This window comes from Salvelinus alpinus, chromosome 38, assembly GCF_045679555.1.
Source record: "Salvelinus alpinus chromosome 38, SLU_Salpinus.1, whole genome shotgun sequence".
NCBI classification, from domain to species: Eukaryota; Metazoa; Chordata; class Actinopteri; order Salmoniformes; family Salmonidae; genus Salvelinus; species Salvelinus alpinus.
The window spans coordinates 6,151,610-6,175,449 of record NC_092123.1 but is presented as its reverse complement, the minus strand read 5'-3'; the positions used below and the strand labels follow the sequence as shown (position 1 = coordinate 6,175,449).

General features: G+C 44.2%; 1 protein-coding gene across 18 annotated transcripts in view; it reads left to right on the top strand.

Annotated features, from left to right (window-relative positions):
• LOC139566482 (bromodomain adjacent to zinc finger domain protein 2B-like) overlaps positions 1 to 23,840 on the top strand; it is an 82,580-nt gene that overhangs the window by 40,178 nt on the left and 18,562 nt on the right. For all 18 annotated transcript variants that reach the window (XM_071387705.1, XM_071387703.1, XM_071387711.1 and 15 more), the window contains 8 exons: positions 2,880 to 3,047; positions 18,675 to 18,884; positions 19,043 to 19,201; positions 20,066 to 20,265; positions 20,788 to 21,021; positions 21,126 to 21,695; positions 22,889 to 23,642; positions 23,803 to 23,840. The exon at positions 23,803 to 23,840 is cut by the window's right edge and continues 247 nt beyond it. In XM_071387705.1, the coding sequence (XP_071243806.1) occupies positions 2,882 to 3,047; positions 18,675 to 18,884; positions 19,043 to 19,201; positions 20,066 to 20,265; positions 20,788 to 21,021; positions 21,126 to 21,695; positions 22,889 to 23,642; positions 23,803 to 23,840 (2,331 nt within the window). In that variant the 5' untranslated portion in view covers positions 2,880 to 2,881. The remainder of the gene's footprint in view (positions 1 to 2,879; positions 3,048 to 18,674; positions 18,885 to 19,042; positions 19,202 to 20,065; positions 20,266 to 20,787; positions 21,022 to 21,125; positions 21,696 to 22,888; positions 23,643 to 23,802) is intronic.

The window sequence follows — 23,840 nt, the reverse complement described above, 5'->3', positions numbered from 1 at the left end:
GAGTCAGGGGCCGTGTGATATGGGAGAGATTTTGTGTGTGTGCGTGGCACATGTGTTCATGTGTGAGAAAGCGTGTGTACGTGCGAGAGAGTGTGTCTGTGTGTGTGTGTGTGTGTGTACACACGTGTATGTGAGAGAGAGTGTGTGTGTGTGTGTGTGTGTGTGTGTGTGTGTGTGTGTGTACGCATGTGTATGTGAGAGAGGGTGTGTGTGTGTGTGTTCTGCCTGCCTGAATATTTGTGTAGGAGAAGGTGGGCAGGAGGGAATAATGGAGTAGAAATAAGCGACAGTGGAATCATCTAACCTTGCCGTTGTCTCCCGAGGTTTATTTGAGCCAGTGTTGTCAGTAATGCTAGTTCTCTATGAGGCTGTTAATGGACGGGAGCACAATAGTTCCACAGCGGAGAGAAGCCTATTGGGTCTTAGAGGAGTCTTTGAAAGCCCTCTGTGTGTTTTGTACAAGGCTGAAAGAAAGTGGAACTGTGACGGCTTTAGTTTGCCTGTTAACTACATCCACTGTGAGAGGGGGGACTGTTTTACACTGTGACGGGGGGACTGTTTTACACTGTGAGAGGGGGGACTGTTTTACACTCTGAGAGGGGGGACTGTTTTACACTGTGAGAGGGGGGGGACTGTTTTACACTGTGAGGGGGGGGGGGGCTGTTTTACACTGTGACGGGGGGACTGTTTTACACTGTGAGAGGGGGGGACTGTTTTACACTGTGAGAGGGGGGGACTGTTTTACACTGTGATGGGGGGGACTGTTTTACACTGTGAGAGGGGGGACTGTTTTACACTGTGAGAGGGGGGACTGTTTTACACTGTGAGAGGGGGGACTGTTTTACACTGTGAGAGGGGGGACTGTTTTACACTGTGACGGGGGGACTGTTTTACACTGTGAGAGGGGGGACTGTTTTACACTGTGACGGGGGGACTGTTTTACACTGTGAGAGGGGGGACTGTTTTACACTGTGAGAGGGGGGACTGTTTTACACTGCGAGGGGGGGGACTGTTTCACACTGTGAGAGGGGGGACTGTTTTACACTCTGAGAGGGGGGACTGTTTCACACTGTGAGAGGGGGGGACTGTTTTACACTGTGAGAGGGGGGACTGTTTTACACTCTGAGAGGGGGGGACTGTTTTACACTGTGACGGGGGGACTGTTTTACACTCTGAGAGGGGGGACTGTTTTACACTGTGAGAGGGGGGGACTGTTTTACACTGTGACGGGGGGACTGTTTTACACTCTGAGAGAGGGGACTGTTTTACACTGTGAGAGGGGGGACTGTTTTACACTGTGAGAGGGGCGACTGTTTTACACTGTGAGAGGGGGGACTGTTTTACACTGTGACGGGGGGACTGTTTTACACTGTGAGAGGGGGGACTGTTTTACACTGTGAGAGGGGGGACTGTTTTACACTGTGAGAGGGGGGGACTGTTCTACACTGTGAGAGGGGGGACTGTTTTACACTCTGAGAGGGGGGACTGTTTTACACTGAGAGGGGGGACTGTTTTACACTGTGAGAGGGGGGGACTGTTTTACACTGTGAGGGGGGGGACTGTTTTACACTGTGAGAGGGGGGACTGTTTTACACTGTGAGGGGGGGGACTGTTTTACACTGTGAGAGGGGGGGACTGTTTTACACTCTGAGAGGGGGGACTGTTTTACACTGTGAGAGGGGGGGACTGTTTTACACTGTGATGGGGGACTGTTTTACACTGTGAGAGGGGGGACTGTTTTACACTGTGAGAGGGGGGACTGTTTCACACTGTGATGGGGGGGACTGTTTTCCACTGTGAGAGGGGGGGGACTGTTTTACACTGTGAGAGGGGGGACTGTTTTACATTGTGAGAGGGGATACTGTTTTACACTGTGAGAGGGGGGACTGTTTCACACTGTGAGAGGGGGGACTGTTTTACACTGTGAGAGGGGGGACTGTTTTACACTCTGAGAGGGGGGACTGTTTTACACTGTGAGAGGGGGGGACTGTTTTACACTGTGATGGGGGGACTGTTTTACACTGTGAGAGGGGGGACTGTTTCACACTGTGAGAGGAGGGACTGTTTTACACTGTGATGGGGGGGACTGTTTTACACTGTGAGAGGGGGGGACTGTTTTACACTGTGAGAGGGGGGGACTGTTTCACACTGTGAGAGGGGAGACTGTTTTACATTGTGAGAGGGGGGACTGTTTCACACTGTGAGAGGGGGGGACTGTTTTACACTGTGAGAGGGGGGACTGTTTTACACTGCGAGGGGGGGGACTGTTTCACACTGTGAGAGGGGGGACTGTTTCACACTGTGAGAGGGGGGACTGTTTTACACTGCGAGAGGGGGGACTGTTTTACACTGTGAGAGGGGGGACTGTTTTACACTGTGAGGGGGGGGACTGTTTTACACTGCGTGTAAAAAGATCTGGGAACACTCTTGTAAATCAAATAGAGATTCACGCTATGTGCTTGTGTGCATGTGTCAACTGTGTGTGTCTATGTCTGTGTGTGTGTTTTGGCCGTCCAAAATGTCAGACAGCCTCTTCTCTCCCCTCTCAGCTGAACACTTGTCATTTACTGTCATGTTAAAGTGATAATGGTCACTAATTCCACACCAACCCCCCTCCTTAAGAACTAGTGACATTTCCACCACTGGCCTGCCCCCCCCCCCCCCCCCCACCCCCCACCTCCCCACCACCCGGCCCATGAGCTCTGAATGGGAGGTGGGGTGTGTGTGGGGGGGTTGGTGTCCAGGGCTAAATAGAAATATTGTTCTGGGGAAGTGAGATGTGAAAGGGAGAGTGGCGGGCAGCGGTGTGTGTGTTTCTCTCTTTCCTTTCTCTCTCTCCTCTGCTTTTGTAACGGTGCTGATTGGATTGTGTTTGACAGATATGGAGTCTGGAGAGCGGCTGGCCTCCCCCGCGCCCCCCACCCTGCCCACCGCTCGCACCTCCTCCCCTGCTGCCTCTTCCTCCTCCTCGTCCCCGGCTCCCCACTCCAAGAGCAGTCTGGCCCCCAGCCCTGCAGCCTCACTGGGATCTACCCTCAGCACCTCTGGTAAGACTGCTTCATCACTCCGCACCGTGCATCACACGCACGCACGCACACACACACACACACACACACACACACACACACACACACACACACACACACACACACACACACACACACACTGTCAACACCCTGTTAAACTGCACAGGACTAAATACACAAAATGCACTTTACACTTCCTACAGAGAGACTGGTTTCCAGGGAAATGGTTTACAGAGAGACTAGCTTACAGAGAGGCTGATTTACAGAGAGGCTTGTTTACAGAGAGACTAGCTTACAGAGAGGCCGGTTTACAGAGAGGCTGATTTACAGAGAGGCTTGTTTACAGAGAGACTAGCTTACAGAGAGGCCGGTTTACAGAGAAACTGGTTTACAGAGAGGCTTGTTTACAGAGAGACTAGCTTACAGAGAGGCCGGTTTACAGAGAGGCTGATTTACAGAGAGGCTTGTTTACAGAGAGACTAGCTTACAGAGAGGCCGGTTTACAGAGAGGCTGATTTACAGAGAGGCCGGTTTACAGAGAGGCTGATTTACAGAGAGGCCGGTTTACAGAGAGGCTGATTTACAGAGAGGCCGGTTTACAGAGAGGCTGATTTACAGAGAGGCTTGTTTACAGAGAGACTAGCTTACAGAGAGGCCGGTTTACAGAGAGGCTGATTTACAGAGAGGCCGGTTTACAGAGAGGCTGATTTACAGAGAGGCTTGTTTACAGAGAGACTAGCTTACAGAGATGCCGGTTTACAGAGAAACTGGTTTACAGAGAGACCAATTTACAGAGACACTGGTTTACAAAGACACTGGTTTACAGAGACACTGGTTAATAACTACTGTCTGTATATATAGAATAGAACAGCCCCTCCATAACTACTGTCTGTATATATAGAATAGAACAGCCCCTCCATAACTACTGTCTGTATATATAGAATAGAACAGCCCCTCCATAACTACTGTCTGTATATATAGAATAGAACTGCCCCTCCATAACTACTGTCTGTATATATAGAATAGAACTGCCCCTCCATAACTACTGTCTGTATATATAGAATAGAACAGCCCCTCCATAACTACTGTCTGTATATATAGAATAGAACAGCCCCTCCATAACTACTGTCTGTATATATAGAATAGAACAGCCCCTCCATAACTACTGTCTGTATATATAGAATAGAACAGCCCCTCCATAACTACTGTCTGTATATATAGAATAGAACATCCCCTCCATAACTACTGTCTGTATATATAGAATAGAACAGCCCCTCCATAACTACTGTCTGTAAATATAGAATAGAACAGCCCCTCCACAACTACTGTCTGTATATATAGAATAGAACAGCCCCTCCATAACTACTGTCTGTATATATAGAATAGAACAGCCCCTCCATAACTACTGTCTGTATATATAGAATAGAACAGCCCCTCCATAACTACTGTCTGTATATATAGAATAGAACAGCCCCTCCATAACTACTGTCTGTATATATAGAATAGAACAGCCCCTCCATAACTACTGTCTGTATATATAGAATAGAACAGCCCCTCCATAACTACTGTCTGTATATATAGAATAGAACATCCCCTCCATAACCACTGTCGGTATATATAGAATAGAACAGCCCCTCCATAACTACTGTCTGTATATATAGAATATAACAGCCCCTCCATAACTACTGTCTGTATATATAGAATAGAACAGCCTCTCCATAACTACTGTCTGTATATATAGAATAGAACAGCCCCTCCATAACTACTGTCTGTATATATAGAATAGAACAGCCCCTCCATAACTACTGTCTGTATATATAGAATAGAACAGCCCCTCCATAACTACTGTCTGTATATATAGAATAGAACAGCCCCTCCATAACTACTGTCTGTATATATAGAATAGAACAGCCCCTCCATAACTACTGTCTGTATATATAGAATAGACATCCCCTCCATAACTACTGTCTGTATATATAGAATAGAACAGCCCCTCCATAACTACTGTCTGTATATATAGAATAGAACAGCCCCTCCATAACTACTGTCTGTATATATAGAATAGAACAGCCCCTCCATAACTACTGTCTGTATATATAGAATAGAACAGCCCCTCCATAACTACTGTCTGTATATATAGAATAGAACAGCCCCTCCATAACTACTGTCTGTATATATAGAATAGAACAGCCCCTCCATAACTACTGTCTGTATATATAGAATAGAACAGCCCCTCCATAACTACTGTCTGTATATATAGAATAGAACAGCCCCTCCATAACTACTGTCTGTATATATAGAATAGAACAGCCCCTCCATAACTACTGTCTGTATATATAGAATAGAACAGCCCCTCCATAACTACTGTCTGTATATATAGAATAGAACAGCCCCTCCATAACTACTGTCTGTATATATAGAATAGAACAGCCCCTCCATAACTACTGTCTGTATATATAGAATAGAACAGCCCCTCCATAACTACTGTCTGTATATATAGAATAGAACAGCCCCTCCATAACTACTGTCTGTATATATAGAATAGAACAGCCCCTCCATAACTACTGTCTGTATATATAGAATAGAACAGCCCCTCCATAACTACTGTCTGTATATATAGAATAGAACAGCCCCTCCATAACTACTGTCTGTATATATAGAATAGAACAACCCCTCCATAACTACTGTCTGTATATATAGAATAGAACAACCCCTCCATAACTACTGTCTGTATATATAGAATAGAACAGCCCCTCCATAACTACTGTCTGTATATATAGAATAGAACAGCCCCTCCATAACTACTGTCTGTATATATAGAATAGAACAGCCCCTCCATAACTACTGTCTGTATATATAGAATAGAACAGCCCCTCCATAACTACTGTCTGTATATATAGAATAGACAGCCCCTCCATAACTACTGTCTGTATATATAGAATAGAACAGCCCATCCATAACTACTGTCTGTATATATAGAATAGAACAGCCCCTCCATAACTACTGTCTGTATATATAGAATAGAACAGCCCCTCCATAACTACTGTCTGTATATATAGAATAGAACAGCCCCTCCATAACTACTGTCTGTATATATAGAATAGAACAGCCCCTCCATAACTACTGTCTGTATATATAGAATAGAACAGCCCCTCCATAACTACTGTCTGTATATATAGAATAGAACAGCCCCTCCATAACTACTGTCTGTATATATAGAATAGAACAGCCCCTCCATAACTACTGTCTGTATATATAGAATAGAACAGCCCCTCCATAACTACTGTCTGTATATATAGAATAGAACAGCCCCTCCATAACTACTGTCTGTATATATAGAATAGAACAGCCCCTCCATAACTACTCTCTGTATATATAGAATAGAACAGCCCCTCCATAACTACTGTCTGTATATATAGAATAGAACAGCCCCTCCATAACTACTGTCTGTATATATAGAATAGAACAGCCCCTCCATAACTACTGTCTGTATATATAGAATAGAACAGCCCCTCCATAACTACTGTCTGTATATATAGAATAGAACAGCCCCTCCATAACTACTGTCTGTATATATAGAATAGAACAGCCCCTCCATAACTACTGTCTGTATATATAGAATAGACATCCCCTCCATAACTACTGTCTGTATATATAGAATAGAACAGCCCCTCCATAACTACTGTCTGTATATATAGAATAGAACAGCCCCTCCATAACTACTGTCTGTATATATAGAATAGAACAGCCCCTCCATAACTACTGTCTGTATATATAGAATAGAACAGTCCCTCCATAACTACTGTCTGTATATATAGAATAGAACAACCCCTCCATAACTACTGTCTGTATATATAGAATAGAACAGCCCCTCCATAACTACTGTCTGTATATATAGAATAGAACAGCCCCTCCATAACTACTGTCTGTATATATAGAATAGAACAGCCCCTCCATAACTACTGTCTGTATATATAGAATAGAACAGCCCCTCCATAACTACTGTCTGTATATATAGAATAGAACAGCCCCTCCATAACTACTGTCTGTATATATAGAATAGAACAGCCCCTCCATAACTACTGTCTGTATATATAGAATAGAACAACCCCTCCATAACTACTGTCTGTATATATAGAATAGAACAGCCCCTCCATAACTACTGTCTGTATATATAGAATAGAACAGCCCCTCCATAACTACTGTCTGTATATATAGAATAGAACAGCCCCTCCATAACTACTGTCTGTATATATAGAATAGAACAGCCCCTCCATAACTACTGTCTGTATATATAGAATAGAACAGCCCCTCCATAACTACTGTCTCTATATATAGAATAGAACAGCCCCTCCATAACTACTGTCTGTATATATAGAATAGACAGCCCCTCCATAACTACTGTCTGTATATATAGAATAGAACAGCCCCTCCATAACTACTGTCTGTATATATAGAATAGAACAGCCCCTCCATAACTACTGTCTGTATATATAGAATAGAACAGCCCCTCCATAACTACTGTCTGTATATATAGAATAGAACAGCCCCTCCATAACTACTGTCTGTATATATAGAATAGAACAGCCCCTCCATAACTACTGTCTGTATATATAGAATAGAACAGCCCCTCCATAACTACTGTCTGTATATATAGAATAGAACAACCCCTCCATAACTACTGTCTGTATATATAGAATAGAACAGCCCCTCCATAACTGCTGTCTGTATATATAGAATAGAACAACCCCTCCATAACTACTGTCTGTATATATAGAATAGAACAGCCCCTCCATAACTACTGTCTGTATATATAGAATAGAACAGCCCCTCCATAACTACTGTCTGTATATATAGAATAGAACAGCCCCTCCATAACTACTGTCTGTATATATAGAATAGAACAGCCCCTCCATAACTACTGTCTGTATATATAGAATAGAACAGCCCCTCCATAACTACTGTCTGTATATATAGAATAGAACAGCCCCTCCATAACTACTGTCTGTATATATAGAATAGAACAGCCCCTCCATAACTACTGTCTGTATATATAGAATAGAACAGCCCCTCCATAACTACTGTCTGTATATATAGAATAGACAGCCCCTCCATAACTACTGTCTGTATATATAGAATAGAACAGCCCCTCCATAACTACTGTCTGTATATATAGAATAGAACAGCCCCTCCATAACTACTGTCTGTATATATAGAATAGACAGCCCCTCCATAACTACTGTCTGTATATATAGAATAGAACAGCCCCTCCATAACTACTGTCTGTATATATAGAATAGAACAGCCCCTCCATAACTACTGTCTGTTTATATAGAATAGAACAGCCCCTCCATAACTACTGTCTGTATATATAGAATAGAACAGCCCCTCCATAACTACTGTCTGTATATATAGAATAGAACAGCCCCTCCATAACTACTGCCTGTATATATAGAATAGAACATCCCCTCCATAACCACTGTCTGTATATATAGAATAGAACAGCCCCTCCATAACTACTGTCTGTATATATAGAATAGAACAGCCCCTCCATAACCACTGTCTGTATATATAGAATAGAACAGCCCCTCCATAACTACTGTCTGTATATATAGAATAGAACAGCCCCTCCATAACTACTGTCTGTATATATAGAATAGAACAGCCCCTCCATAACTACTGTCTGTATATATAGAATAGAACAGCCCCTCCATAACTACTGTCTGTATATATAGAATAGAACAGCCCCTCCATAACTACTGTCTGTATATATAGAATAGAACAGCCCCTCCATAACTACTGTCTGTATATATAGAATAGAACAGCCCCTCCATAACTACTGTCTGTATATATAGAATAGAACAGCCCCTCCATAACTACTGTCTGTATATATAGAATAGAACAGCCCCTCCATAACTACTGTCTGTATATATAGAATAGAACAACCCCTCCATAACTACTGTCTGTATATATAGAATAGAACAGCCCCTCCATAACTACTGTCTGTATATATAGAATAGAACAGCCCCTCCATAACTACTGTCTCTATATATAGAATAGAACAGCCCCTCCATAACTACTGTCTGTATATATAGAATAGACAGCCCCTCCATAACTACTGTCTGTATATATAGAATAGAACAGCCCCTCCATAACTACTGTCTGTATATATAGAATAGAACAGCCCCTCCATAACTACTGTCTGTATATATAGAATAGAACAGCCCCTCCATAACTACTGTCTGTATATATAGAATAGAACAGCCCCTCCATAACTACTGTCTGTATATATAGAATAGAACAGCCCCTCCATAACTACTGTCTGTATATATAGAATAGAACAGCCCCTCCATAACTACTGTCTGTATATATAGAATAGAACAGCCCCTCCATAACTACTGTCTGTATATATAGAATAGAACAACCCCTCCATAACTACTGTCTGTATATATAGAATAGAACAGCCCCTCCATAACTGCTGTCTGTATATATAGAATAGAACAACCCCTCCATAACTACTGTCTGTATATATAGAATAGAACAGCCCCTCCATAACTGCTGTCTGTATATATAGAATAGAACAGCCCCTCCATAACTACTGTCTGTATATATAGAATAGAACAGCCCCTCCATAACTACTGTCTGTATATATAGAATAGAACAGCCCCTCCATAACTACTGTCTGTATATATAGAATAGAACAGCCCCTCCATAACTACTGTCTGTATATATAGAATAGAACAGCCCCTCCATAACTACTGTCTGTATATATAGAATAGAACAGCCCCTCCATAACTACTGTCTGTATATATAGAATAGAACAGCCCCTCCATAACTACTGTCTGTATATATAGAATAGAACAGCCCCTCCATAACTACTGTCTGTATATATAGAATAGAACAGCCCCTCCATAACTACTGTCTGTATATATAGAATAGACAGCCCCTCCATAACTACTGTCTGTATATATAGAATAGAACAGCCCCTCCATAACTACTGTCTGTATATATAGAATAGAACAGCCCCTCCATAACTACTGTCTGTATATATAGAATAGACAGCCCCTCCATAACTACTGTCTGTATATATAGAATAGAACAGCCCCTCCATAACTACTGTCTGTATATATAGAATAGAACAGCCCCTCCATAACTACTGTCTGTATATATAGAATAGAACAGCCCCTCCATAACTACTGTCTGTATATATAGAATAGAACAACCCCTCCATAACTACTGTCTGTATATATAGAATAGAACAGCCCCTCCATAACTACTGTCTGTATATATAGAATAGAACAGCCCCTCCATAACTACTGTCTGTATATATAGAATAGAACAGCCCCTCCATAACTACTGTCTGTATATATAGAATAGAACAGCCCCTCCATAACTACTGTCTGTATATATAGAATAGAACAGCCCCTCCATAACTACTGTCTGTATATATAGAATAGAACAGCCCCTCCATAACTACTGTCTGTATATATAGAATAGAACAACCCCTCCATAACTACTGTCTGTATATATAGAATAGAACAGCCCCTCCATAACTACTGTCTGTATATATAGAATAGAACAGCCCCTCCATAACTACTGTCTCTATATATAGAATAGAACAGCCCCTCCATAACTACTGTCTGTATATATAGAATAGACAGCCCCTCCATAACTACTGTCTGTATATATAGAATAGAACAGCCCCTCCATAACTACTGTCTGTATATATAGAATAGAACAGCCCCTCCATAACTACTGTCTGTATATATAGAATAGAACAGCCCCTCCATAACTACTGTCTGTATATATAGAATAGAACAGCCCCTCCATAACTACTGTCTGTATATATAGAATAGAACAGCCCCTCCATAACTACTGTCTGTATATATAGAATAGAACAGCCCCTCCATAACTACTGTCTGTATATATAGAATAGAACAACCCCTCCATAACTACTGTCTGTATATATAGAATAGAACAGCCCCTCCATAACTGCTGTCTGTATATATAGAATAGAACAACCCCTCCATAACTACTGTCTGTATATATAGAATAGAACAGCCCCTCCATAACTGCTGTCTGTATATATAGAATAGAACAGCCCCTCCATAACTACTGTCTGTATATATAGAATAGAACAGCCCCTCCATAACTACTGTCTGTATATATAGAATAGAACAGCCCCTCCATAACTACTGTCTGTATATATAGAATAGAACAGCCCCTCCATAACTACTGTCTGTATATATAGAATAGAACAGCCCCTCCATAACTACTGTCTGTATATATAGAATAGAACAGCCCCTCCATAACTACTGTCTGTATATATAGAATAGAACAGCCCCTCCATAACTACTGTCTGTATATATAGAATAGAACAGCCCCTCCATAACTACTGTCTGTATATATAGAATAGAACAGCCCCTCCATAACTACTGTCTGTATATATAGAATAGACAGCCCCTCCATAACTACTGTCTGTATATATAGAATAGAACAGCCCCTCCATAACTACTGTCTGTATATATAGAATAGAACAGCCCCTCCATAACTACTGTCTGTATATATAGAATAGACAGCCCCTCCATAACTACTGTCTGTATATATAGAATAGAACAGCCCCTCCATAACTACTGTCTGTATATATAGAATAGAACAGCCCCTCCATAACTACTGTCTGTATATATAGAATAGAACAGCCCCTCCATAACTACTGTCTGTATATATAGAATAGAACAACCCCTCCATAACTACTGTCTGTATATATAGAATAGAACAGCCCCTCCATAACTACTGTCTGTATATATAGAATAGAACATCCCCTCCATAACTACTGTCTGTATATATAGAATAGAACAACCCCTCCATAACTACTGTCTGTATATATAGAATAGAACATCCCCTCCATAACTACTGTCTGTATATATAGAATAGAACAGCCCCTCCATAACTACTGTCTGTATATATAGAATAGAACAGCCCTCCATAACTACTGTCTGTATATATAGAATAGAACAGCCCCTCCATAACTACTGTCTGTATATATAGAATAGACATCCCCTCCATAACTACTGTCTGTATATATAGAATAGAACAGCCCCTCCATAACTACTGTCTGTATATATAGAATAGAACAGCCCCTCCATAACTACTGTCTGTATATATAGAATAGAACAGCCCCTCCATAACTACTGTCTGTATATATAGAATAGAACAGCCCCTCCATAACTACTGTCTGTATATATAGAATAGAACAGCCCCTCCATAACTACTGTCTGTATATATAGAATAGAACAGCCCCTCCATAACTACTGTCTGTATATATAGAATAGAACAGCCCCTCCATAACTACTGTCTGTATATATAGAATAGAACAGCCCCTCCATAACTACTGTCTGTATATATAGAATAGAACAGCCCCTCCATAACTACTGTCTGTATATATAGAATAGAACAGCCCCTCCATAACTACTGTCTGTATATATAGAATAGAACAGCCCCTCCATAACTACTGTCTGTATATATAGAATAGAACAGCCCCTCCATAACTACTGTCTGTATATATAGAATAGAACAGCCCCTCCATAACTACTGTCTGTATATATAGAATAGAACAGCCCCTCCATAACTACTGTCTGTATATATAGAATAGAACAGCCCCTCCATAACTACTGTCTGTATATATAGAATAGAACAGCCTCTCCATAACCACTGTCTGTATATATAGAATAGAACAGCCCCTCCATAACTACTGTCTGTATATATAGAATAGAACAACCCCTCCATAACTACTGTCTGTATATATAGAATAGAACAGCCCCTCCATAACTACTGTCTGTATATATAGAATAGAACAGCCCCTCCATAACTACTGTCTGTATATATAGAATAGAACAGCCCCTCCATAACTACTGTCTCTATATATAGAATAGAACAGCCCCTCCATAACTACTGTCTGTATATATAGAATAGAACAGCCCCTCCATAACTACTGTCTGTATATATAGAATAGAACAGCCCCTCCATAACTACTGTCTGTATATATAGAATAGAACAGCCCCTCCATAACTACTGTCTGTATATATAGAATAGAACATCCCCTCCATAACTACTGTCTGTATATATAGAATAGAACAGCCCCTCCATAACTACTGTCTGTATATATAGAATAGAACAGCCCCTCCATAACTACTGTCTGTATATATAGAATAGAACAGCCCCTCCATAACTACTGTCTGTATATATAGAATAGAACAGCCCCTCCATAACTACTGTCTGTATATATAGAATAGAACAGCCCCTCCATAACTACTGTCTGTATATATAGAATAGAACATCCCCTCCATAACTACTGTCTGTATATATAGAATAGAACAGCCCCTCCATAACTACTGTCTGTATATATAGAATAGAACAGCCCCTCCATAACTACTGTCTGTATATATAGAATAGAACAGCCCCTCCATAACTACTGTCTGTATATATAGAATAGAACAGCCCCTCCATAACTACTGTCTGTATATATAGAATAGAACAACCCCTCCATAACTACTGTCTGTATATATAGAATAGAACAGCCCCTCCATAACTACTGTCTGTATATATAGAATAGAACAGCCCCTCCATAACTACTGTCTGTATATATAGAATAGAACAGCCCCTCCATAACTACTGTCTGTATATATAGAATAGAACAGCCCCTCCATAACTACTGTCTGTATATATAGAATAGAACAGCCCCTCCATAACTACTGTCTGTATATATAGAATAGAACATCCCCTCCATAACTACTGTCGGTATATATAGAATAGAACAGCCCCTCCATAACTACTGTCAAGCATATTACCTGTGCACTGTGTAATGAGTGGCGTAGAAACTAAAAACCCCTTAAGGTTCACCTTCAACTCAAAGTTCTCATTTTTTCAACACGAGGAAAAGGATGAGTTGAATGCGTTGCTGACTTCCCCCCAGTATTAATGATGTAGTTATTGTTAGGCCTGTGAAAACACCTTTTCTCCCAGACTCAGCCTTCCTCTGACAGCTTGGGTTGCTGCTGAAAGCTGCTGCATTAATGAATCCCAAACAATTAGAAAGCCTCTTTTGTGTAATACGGAACACACACACACACACACACACACACACACACACACACACACACACACACACACACACACACACACACACACACACACACACACACATATACACACAGATATGCTCGCCCATGTCTCCTGACAACCTCTTGCTATGTGGCTGCACCACTGATTTGTGTGTGTGTGTGTGTGTGTGTGTCTCAGGCTGTGCCTGCGTGATTTAACATGTCTGTCAGCCACTCAGTGTCTTCGTGCCAGCTCCAAACAACCAGACCTTTTCTCTGCATTCTAAATGTGGTCTCGGAGCCATTATGCAGCATGAGGAATACACACACACAAACACACCACACACACACACACACACACACACACACACACACACACACACACACACACACACACACACACACACACACACACACACACACACACACACACACACACACACACACAGTAGTCGACAGATCACACTGACCAGCATATAGCATGCAAATTTCACACCGCACTAGTTGTTGCCTTTCTCTTTCATGATAAGAAAAGCGACAAAATAAAGCCCCCAGTATTTCTCTCTCTCTCTCCTCTCCCCCGTGTTGCTCCAATGAAGCAGCCATTAGGCCATCTTCTCATGCATTATACATTGCCCATATCCCTCTGCGCCATAACCTGTTCTCAGATTGTCTAGATAAGTGATTTTGGGCCGGGCGTCAAATGAAATGCTGAGAGGCAGGCTTCTAGCTCTGAAGTTGTGCCGAGCTTGATCAAGCCAAGCAAGAGTTCGTTCATATGAGACGTCTTGTTCCCGCGCGGAGCGGAATCTAACGATGAGGATTCATATTAATTATTAATTATATATACTATACCTATTATATACCCACTGATGTGGATGGCAGGTAGCCTAGTGGTTAGAGCGTTGGGCCAGGAACTGAAAGGTTGCTGGATAGAATCCCCGAGCTGACAAGGTATAAATCTGTCGTTAAGACCCTGAACAAGGCGGTTAACCCACTGTTCCCTGGTAGGCCGTCATTGTAAATAAGAATTTGTTCTTAACTGACTTGCCTAGTTAAATAAAGGTTAAATATTTATTTTATTTAATTTTTATGTTGAAATGCTTAAATCGAGTGCAGAGCCCCTCACCACCAGCAAATCCCCAATGTAGTTCGTTCCACAGTTTTGTTTTGGTTTCATATTGAGATGCATTTCTGTAGTTTTTCATTTCTCATAGCCTGACGTACAGTACTTGTTCAACACGCTTTTAAAGCTGTTGAAACATGATGGAGAAGGTACATTTGTCTTCCTGCCACCTACACTAGTCACAATTAAAGGAATAGCCACTCTGTGGAACATGTGGCTGTGACTTCAGATTCGGTAACTAGGAGCCATTTTAACAGTAATAACACTCCTCTATTGTCATATGATAGCTGTTGGAACTATTTGATGTCGTGGCGGATTCTTGTCACAGAGGTATCAGCAGAGCAGAGGAATTAATTCAAGGTCTTTTGCCAACCTGCCAATACTACTTGAGAAAAACATTGAAGAAATCTCAGATGAGCAAGAACAGTGGTGGAAGGAGATGGGGAGGAGGGGGGTGGGGTGGGGGGTGGGGGGGGGGCATGCAGTGTGTCATTGATGAGGATATCACTTTGAAAAAGCCCGGGCGCATGTAGCAGTCTTTCCTACTGGGATCGGCTCACGGATGCAATTAACTTTAAATCTGTCCATGGAAATTTGATTGACTGCAGCAAACAACAAATTAATCCCCCTTCGGCTAGCATCCTCCGAACACGAAAAAAAAAGGGCCCAGCGCTTTTTTAGAATGCAGTGAGTTTGTCAGAGAGAGTGGAGGAGGAGGGTGGAGGAGAGTGAGAGAAAGGATATCAGGTAATCCTGTATTTCTGCTCTGCTGCTCTCTTCTCTCCAAATTTCTGATTAAATTATTCTCCAGCTGGAAGCGCATTAATATTGAAAAGGCATTTGCAGATGTCACTCTGTTGCTCGGGGAAGGTCGGTCGAGGCGAGAGTGACAGGCGGGGTTTTGGCGGGAGGGAGACGCGACGGAAGTGGCTGCTTGCTGCTGGCCTTTCGGGGGTTGTGTTTTGTATTTTCAGTCATTTGTCTCCGTATCCGCTAGCTGACTTTGGCAAGGCAAGGCACTCCATATTCAGCATATTCTAATGAAGTACACAAGGTATTTCTCTCCTCTGTCGTGGTGCAGCAGACTGCGAAGACTAGGGCCTTGAAGCCGGCTCAAAGGGCATTTTCTCATGTGTCGCCACACCACTCTGGCACGCTGGCTGACACTCCCCAGCTCCCACTGAGCATTTCAACTCCGCTTCCCACATGCAAATAAACCTTTTTATTAGCCTATTGTGATCCCGAAGTTGTCTTCCTCAATCTCCTTAGACTTCCATATTACTGGTTTACAATATGGTGGTAGCATTTAGGCCATTTTAGGAATCTGTCTCTAGGGAAATCACACATGTACATTTTTCGTTAGTCCTAAATTGCTGTTGAAAAGATGCTCCCAGCATTAGGCCTACGGTGGCCTTTGTGCACATTTTATGATATTGTAGGTGCACAGTCCGGCCTAATGTCGAAGAGTTGGAACATGAACACTTTCCTCTCTTCTGTAAGTGAGATAATGTAATTCGAACTCAGGATTAACCAACCAGACAGTTATGCTATGTAATATGATGCTATAAGGACATTTTAATTCGATTCCCTTGATCATCTCAGCAATTTACCCTCAACATTGTATTTTCACTTCATCCTCCCATCTCTATATTGTTGATTATATGTAGCTGTTTTAGGGCACGCAAAATGAAAGTGCTTTAGCTTAGGCCTAATTATGTTTAGTTTTTGTTTTTTCTCAGTTATGACAGCCAGACAGGCAGGCGCAAATGTTCTGGTTCTGTTCTGTGCGTCTCAACTCCATCATCTGATTCTGTAGGACTTGGGGGCATCGCACTCACACAGCACTCACTGGGCGTGTTGTAGGTTGACATTTTCACAAGCTCAGTGAATAACACTTTATATCTCCTGTCATCACTTTTTATGCATACGTATTACCTGGCTCAAAGAGAGCTAGGCTTCGCCCCGCCGCAGCCTCCCTCTCTCCCTCGACCAGCCTCTCTCTCTCTCTCTCTCTCTCTCTCTCTCTCTCTCTCTCTCTCTCTCTCTCTCTCTCTCTCTCTCTCTCTCTCTCTCTCTCTCTCTCTCTCTCTCTCTCTCTCTCTCTCTCTCTCTCTCTCTCTCTCTCTCTCTCTCTGTCTCTCTTTCTCACCCTTCTGTAATGGAAATTGAATTTGCATGAAATATGCTCAGACCAAATTGCATCTGACTGTGCGAGGAGACAAGGCGCTCCGGTTGCCCTGCCAGAAATGATTGTACTCAGGTTTAGGGGAAAGCTCGATGACGATCGTGTTGAAGTGTTACTCTTTTTTTGGGCAGTGTGCTGCTGAAATTTAAATCAGAAAAGGTTTGGAGGAAAGTATTAGGAGCAGGCTCTACCGCAGGTATGCCTCTCAAACACCATACACTGATGTATTGAAGGACCGCGACTCGCTTGTTATTCTCTCTACCACTGATTCAGCCTATTTGAGCTCGTTTAATTTGCATGGTGATAGACATAATGGAGTAGCATGGAAGGATCAGTCCTATACCGTACCTGCAGAAACACTTCAATTACACTCCCAGCGGTCCAAATGTCCCGCTGCTCAGCCCGCATCAGTTTCAAGTTTCTTGGTAAATACAAAACTCGAATACTTATGGTAATTTCTCGCGGCTTAGTTTTTTACTCTGCCCCTAAGAACGTTCTCTTTGTAGCCCAATTAAACAAATCAGCTCCCCGTCAGAAAATATCATATGAATTGTCGACTGGGATTGCTCTTTTTGTCTTCCCCTCTCTCTCTCTCTCCCCTACTGAAGTACAGCCTAGAGTTCCGTCGATCTAGAACACGCAGGATGCGCGTCTCCCCTCTGAGTAGTGTCTCTGTCTCAGTCACTCCGATCTGAGCTGCTCTGTTCTGTGTTTGAAACAAGGATGTGTAATCCTGTCAAGCTCCAATCCAGGGCAATCTTTGTCCTTTACGCTGCCTAATGTCTTGTTGAATATACATAAAACATCACCTTACCCAGCAGAAAACCTGTAGGGGGAGAAGAGGAAACGTCATTAAACTTGAACACACAGAAGGGATGAATACCTAAGAAGCCAGCGAGTCAGGGTATTTCGAGGGCACGACGAACCCTCGCGTCATCTCTGAATTTAATTCAGTTTATTTATACCCCAAACAGAAGCACACTGCTGATCAAATCAAATGTTATTCGTCACATGGTTTGTAAACAACAGGTGTGGACCAACAGTGATATGCTGACTCACGGGCCCTTCCCAACAACGCAGAGAGAAAGAAAATAGAGAAATAATAGAAAAGTAAAACACATAATAATAGATACACAATGAGTCATGTGACAACTGCTTATGTGACTACTGAAGTAAAAAGGACTTAATACGTACATTTGATTGATGTATAGTTTTTTGTTGTACCGTTTGTCCATCAGGTCGTTTGTATGGGGCGATGAGCGACCAGCAGCCCTACACGTTGTCAAGTGCCTTCCCCCTGGTCAGCCACCCAGCCTTCGGCCTGTACACCACTAGCTCAGGACGCCCAGAGTTTGGAGGCCTGGGGTCGTTGGGGTCCCTGGGTTCTCTGGGGTCCTTGGGGATGTCTGCTGCCCTGGCCGCACACCCCCAGCTGGGGGCTCTGACAGGTAAGAGGGGCCCGGGTGTGGCGCCTGGACAGATATAACATGATTGGGTCCAGGAGATTTACTTGACCTGAACATGATATACAGTACTGAAGTTAGTGGATGAGACAGAATGACACTGACATGTCGATGTCCTCCTCCTTGTCCTCTCTCTTCATCAGAATGGTGGCGAGCAGCAGAGGCCCACAGTAGGGGGGCAGCAGCCTTCCTCCCCCCGTTCCTGGGCCTCCCCACAATGTTCACCCCCCACATCCAGCAGAACCACAGCCCCATGCAACCCCCCTCCAGGACCCCCAGCAAAAACGGACAGATCCCCAAAGGTACAGCTACGCCCATCCTTCTTACATTGAACCGTTCCAAGTGCTTCATTCTGACCTATACAGATAATAACACCTGAGAACAAAGGGGATCATTGCGACACTTCCTGTGCTCATCAGGGGGAAATATGTATTGTATTGTACCTGTATATTGGCACAGAGTGTGAAGGAGCTTCTCACACCTGTTCAAAAGCAGCAAATGATTTTACCGCCAGGAAATAAAAGGTACCCTTAAGAGGGTGAGGTATTTAAAGCGCAACGTATTTTTTTTTTTACCCCTCTGGCAATTGCGAGAGATGTGAATGAATTAATCATTCCTGTAAGCAGGTGGTGGAAACTGTTCACAGGGATTAAGTGAGAGGCTCCCTAGTCTCGGCAGTCTCCGGCTCCGTGATGAGATTTCTCCCGTCGAGAACCTTATAATGACTTCCAGTCTCAGTTAATGGCGTATGTGTAGGCTTTTTTCTTCTTCTACTCTCTGTCTTTTTTCTCTCTCGCTCTGTCTTTCTCACACACTCTCTCTCTTGCTCTCTGTCTCTCTGTCTCTGTCTCTCTCTGTCTCTTTCTCTGTCTCTCTCGCTCTCTTTCTCTCTGTACCCTTTCTCTCTCAATCTACTTTTTTAATTTGATGCTATCTTTTAATTTATCTTTTATTATGTAAACCACTCATGTTGTGCTCACGCCATGTTCAGCATGCCTAAATGAGATACGCGTAAATCTAGATTTTCATAAGGCTTTTTAGTCTGTTTCCACATTCAGAAGAACCCCTGATATTTCTTTAGCGTTTTTACTCGCAACGTCTCGTTGCTCAGATGAGATTGAGATGATATGTAACAGTGTGCTGTGCCTCTTTCTGTGCGATTTCAGGGGTGAACGGGGCAGTGAACGGAAGTGGGGTCTCCTCCCCAACCATGCAGGGGTCTTACTCCATGAACGCGTCCCCATCTCTGGGTGCCTCCCAGTCTGTTAAGGGCCCCAAGGCCAGGGGCCCCAGGAGCAGCCCTCACAGCCAGAGCCACACAGCAGAGCTACAGCTGGAGAAAGTACCCCACAAACCTAAAGACAAGGTCAGCTCAATGATGTAGTGGCTCTAGATTACTGATGACGTCACGAAAGTGATGCGCGCACATCGGTGTGGCCGGAAGCCGCGTCGTTATGATTCTGAACGCTCAGATAGCTAGCAACAATGACAAGACGCTGCCATGTCGTAGGCAGCTCGTTTCAGCTCGTTGTATCTTGTTATTGATACCGTGTCTTGTTTTGAGGTGTTTTGCCAGATTTCATGTCAATGCTTATAAGGGAAAAAATTCGATAGTGGTCATTATACAATTGTATTTATGTTTTCAATAAACATTTGGAGATGAAATATAGTTGACATGTTGTCAACAGTGTAAGCCAACAGTTCTGCACACGTCGGTTGTGTTGGTAAAAGCCAACCTGTCTATAGCTATAGTAAAGCCTGAAGTATTTGACTTGGGGTCTATTTTGAACATTTTAAGTGTTCCATTTTCAGTTTAGAAACAAAAATCACGTGGTCAAAATGTACACTGGGTGCTTTATTGATTGACAGCCTCTCTGCCTTAATGCAGAAGCCCAGTAAAAAGCCAGCAGAGGTCGCTGGGGTCAGTGACAGCGAATCAGGCTCTTCCTCGGACAGCTCCAGCAACGGAGCCATCAGCAGCGACCTGGAGGACCTCGGAGGGGAAGAGGACGACGACGATGATGATGACGACGATGATGAAGACGAGGAAGAGGATGGAAAGTGTGAGGCGTGGAACTCTGAGAAGGAGAAGGCGAGGCGGGCGAAGAAGAAAAAAATGAAGGTACAGTGATCGTGAATAGTACTGGTAGTGTGTAGCTACTTATGTCTGTGATGTGCTCCGGGGTGAGCTAACAGCGGGCTTCCTCTCCTCCCCTCCCTCCCCAGATCGGGACACTAAGCTCAGGCATGAAGGAGGCACAAGACAAGAGGAACAACCTGCCCCACAGCCTACCCTCCGACCCCCCCATCCTGGTCCCCTCACAGCACTGCCCCTCTCCTCCTACCCTGTCCCAGAGCTCCCCCCTGTCCCTCCAGACCTCCCGGCCCAGGGAGGAGGGTCTCCAGCAGCACCTCAGTGTCATCCAGTCCACGGGCCTAGCAGCCAGCTCCAAGCCCCTGGCTCTCCTCACCCAACCCCGCAGGGAAACCTCCCCATCACCCCTCTCTGCCTCGCCAATCCCCCTCATCACCTCGCCCAAAGGACGCACCACATCCTCCCCCAAGCCGCCCAAGCTCCTGCCCTCCTCGCCGCAGAACCTGCCCCTGTCCCTCTGCACTTCCCTGTCCCGCTCCGTACCCCTGTCCTCCTCGCCTCAATCCTTCCCTCTCCTCACGTCGCCCATGGCCAACTCCCAGCAGCCCAAGCCTCTGAAGACACCTGGCAGTGGGAAAGCCAGTAAGAGGAAGCTGCTGGAGGATTCACTCTCTCAAATCAACGAATTCAGGCTCAAACAGGTTGGTCCAGTGTCCTCTCTGCCCAGCCACTAGCAAGGAATATGGTATCAAGTATGTCTTGCCTAGTTAAATAAAGGTTAAATAAAAGAAATACAAATAAAAAATCCCATTATTCACACAGTAGCTCTTTTTCCCCATGGTCAAATAATACCACAGATTGGTTACTGGCTAGCTTAGCTTTTCACCTCATTTGGATCATCGGTCGAACATGAAACCGTTTCTCCTTTCACAGTTAGAAGGTTGTCAGTATTCATGGTAACATATTGTAGATGAGCTGCAGTAAGAGGGCTGCTTCCAGCCAGAGGGAGTCAGAGAGGGAAGTGGCAGTCCTGTCTGAGTCGTTTGATTGGGTGTCCCGCTGTGCTGCTCAGCCTGTAAACCAAAAGGTCAACCAAAAGGTCAATGCTTTTGGCCTCATTACCTCAGCAAAGCAGACGGCACATATAGCTACTATATATAGCTATGTATTTACTACCGTTTTACTCTCCATTTAATACATTCACAACTAGATAAAACATATACATATTTATCACCTTCTACAGTGCATTGTGGACCTCGCGCATGTAGTCGAAATGGTCACTGAAATAGTAGTTCATTGATTATGCTAATTCCTATTGCTGCAGCCCGCTAGAAGTGGAAATCTGGTCTTCTCCCCTGTTCTATTTGACTGTTGGGGAGGTTCTTTTTTAACCAAAGGCCTATTGCATGGTCTGTGAAATGGATTTGTTTCACTTGATATCACATCTAGTTGAATGTACATGTCGAAGCCCTTACCTGTGTTTGCTGAAACACGGTGCAACGCCAAACGTGACTGTCGTTCTATAAAATCTGCCGTTATGCTGTTTAAAGTAAAACACAGATGCATGACGCTAACACTTTTCACAGACTCATAACTGTAGTCATTTAAGTGAGATATGGGAACTGGAAGCCGCTTCTCAGCGGTTTTACTCTTTACTTAGTACAATGGCTGTGGTTATTGCCTTGTTATATGCAATTGTCTCCAGGCTTCTGTCCTAGGCAGTGAGACAGTGAGCCAGGCATTGTGCTTCATCACCAGCTTGAATAATCGACGTAGATGCAAATTGACAGCTGGCACAATTATGCTGTTTTCTCTTTTCTTTTCCCTTGTTTTATCCCCCTCCCTCCTGCCCGCCCTCCCTCCTTCCTTCCCTCCCGCCCTCCCTCCGTTCCAGTCTTTACTCTCGCAAGGCCAGACGTTCCCGGCGGCGCAGCCCAAGAAGCAGCAGGGTCACAGAACCTCTCGGAAGGCTGCTGGGGTGAAGTCATCCTCCTTGCCGCCCCCCAAGCTGTCCTCCCCGGAGAGTCTGGGTGGCGGTGGCAGAAGCACCAAGTTGCCCCCTGCTCCCCTCCCCCCTCCCCCCCAGAACAACCACTCCAACCTCTTCCTGTCCAGCGCTCTCCTGGGCCTGGCTGCCCACCCCAACGGAGTCATCCAAAGCACCACCGCTCAGGACGCACCGCTGGCCCTTATCACCAAGCCCCGCAAGGACTCCAACAAGGACCTCTCTGGGGCAGGGGCGTCCCTCTCGCTGCCCGTCAACCTCAGCACCGGCGGAAGGGCCCACTCGGCCTCTTCTCAGGCCCCCCCGGCGCGGCCCGCTACCTCACCCTCACCGGCCACGGCACGGGGCCCCAGGAAGATCAAGGCCCCCAAGACCCCTAAGCTCCAGGCCCCTAACCTCCAGGTTCAGGCCCATGCTCTGGCCCCCATGGCAGCCTGGAAGGGCCTCTCTCAGAGTCACCTGGTGCAGTCTCTGGTGGACCTGTTCAGAGGGGCCGAGGCCGGCCTCCCAGGTCTCCCCGGTCTCCCTAGCAGCAAGGACTCGGATGACTCTGTTGAGGATGACGACGACGACGACGATGATGATGATGATGATCTGGATGATTTGGAGGATGATGAGGAGGACTCGGATGACAGCTTGTCAGGTTAGATACCTACCGTTCTGACCGTCCTAATGGAAGGCACATGCAATATTTGTAGTGTACAGTATTTTTGGGGTTACGGTGATGTACAATAGTGAACACTATTCAACCATTGCTGAGTCTCCCAGTGATAACCCCTCTCTTTCTGGTACCCTCCTCTCAGATTCTGACAGTAACTCGGACAGCGACGCGGACGTCTCC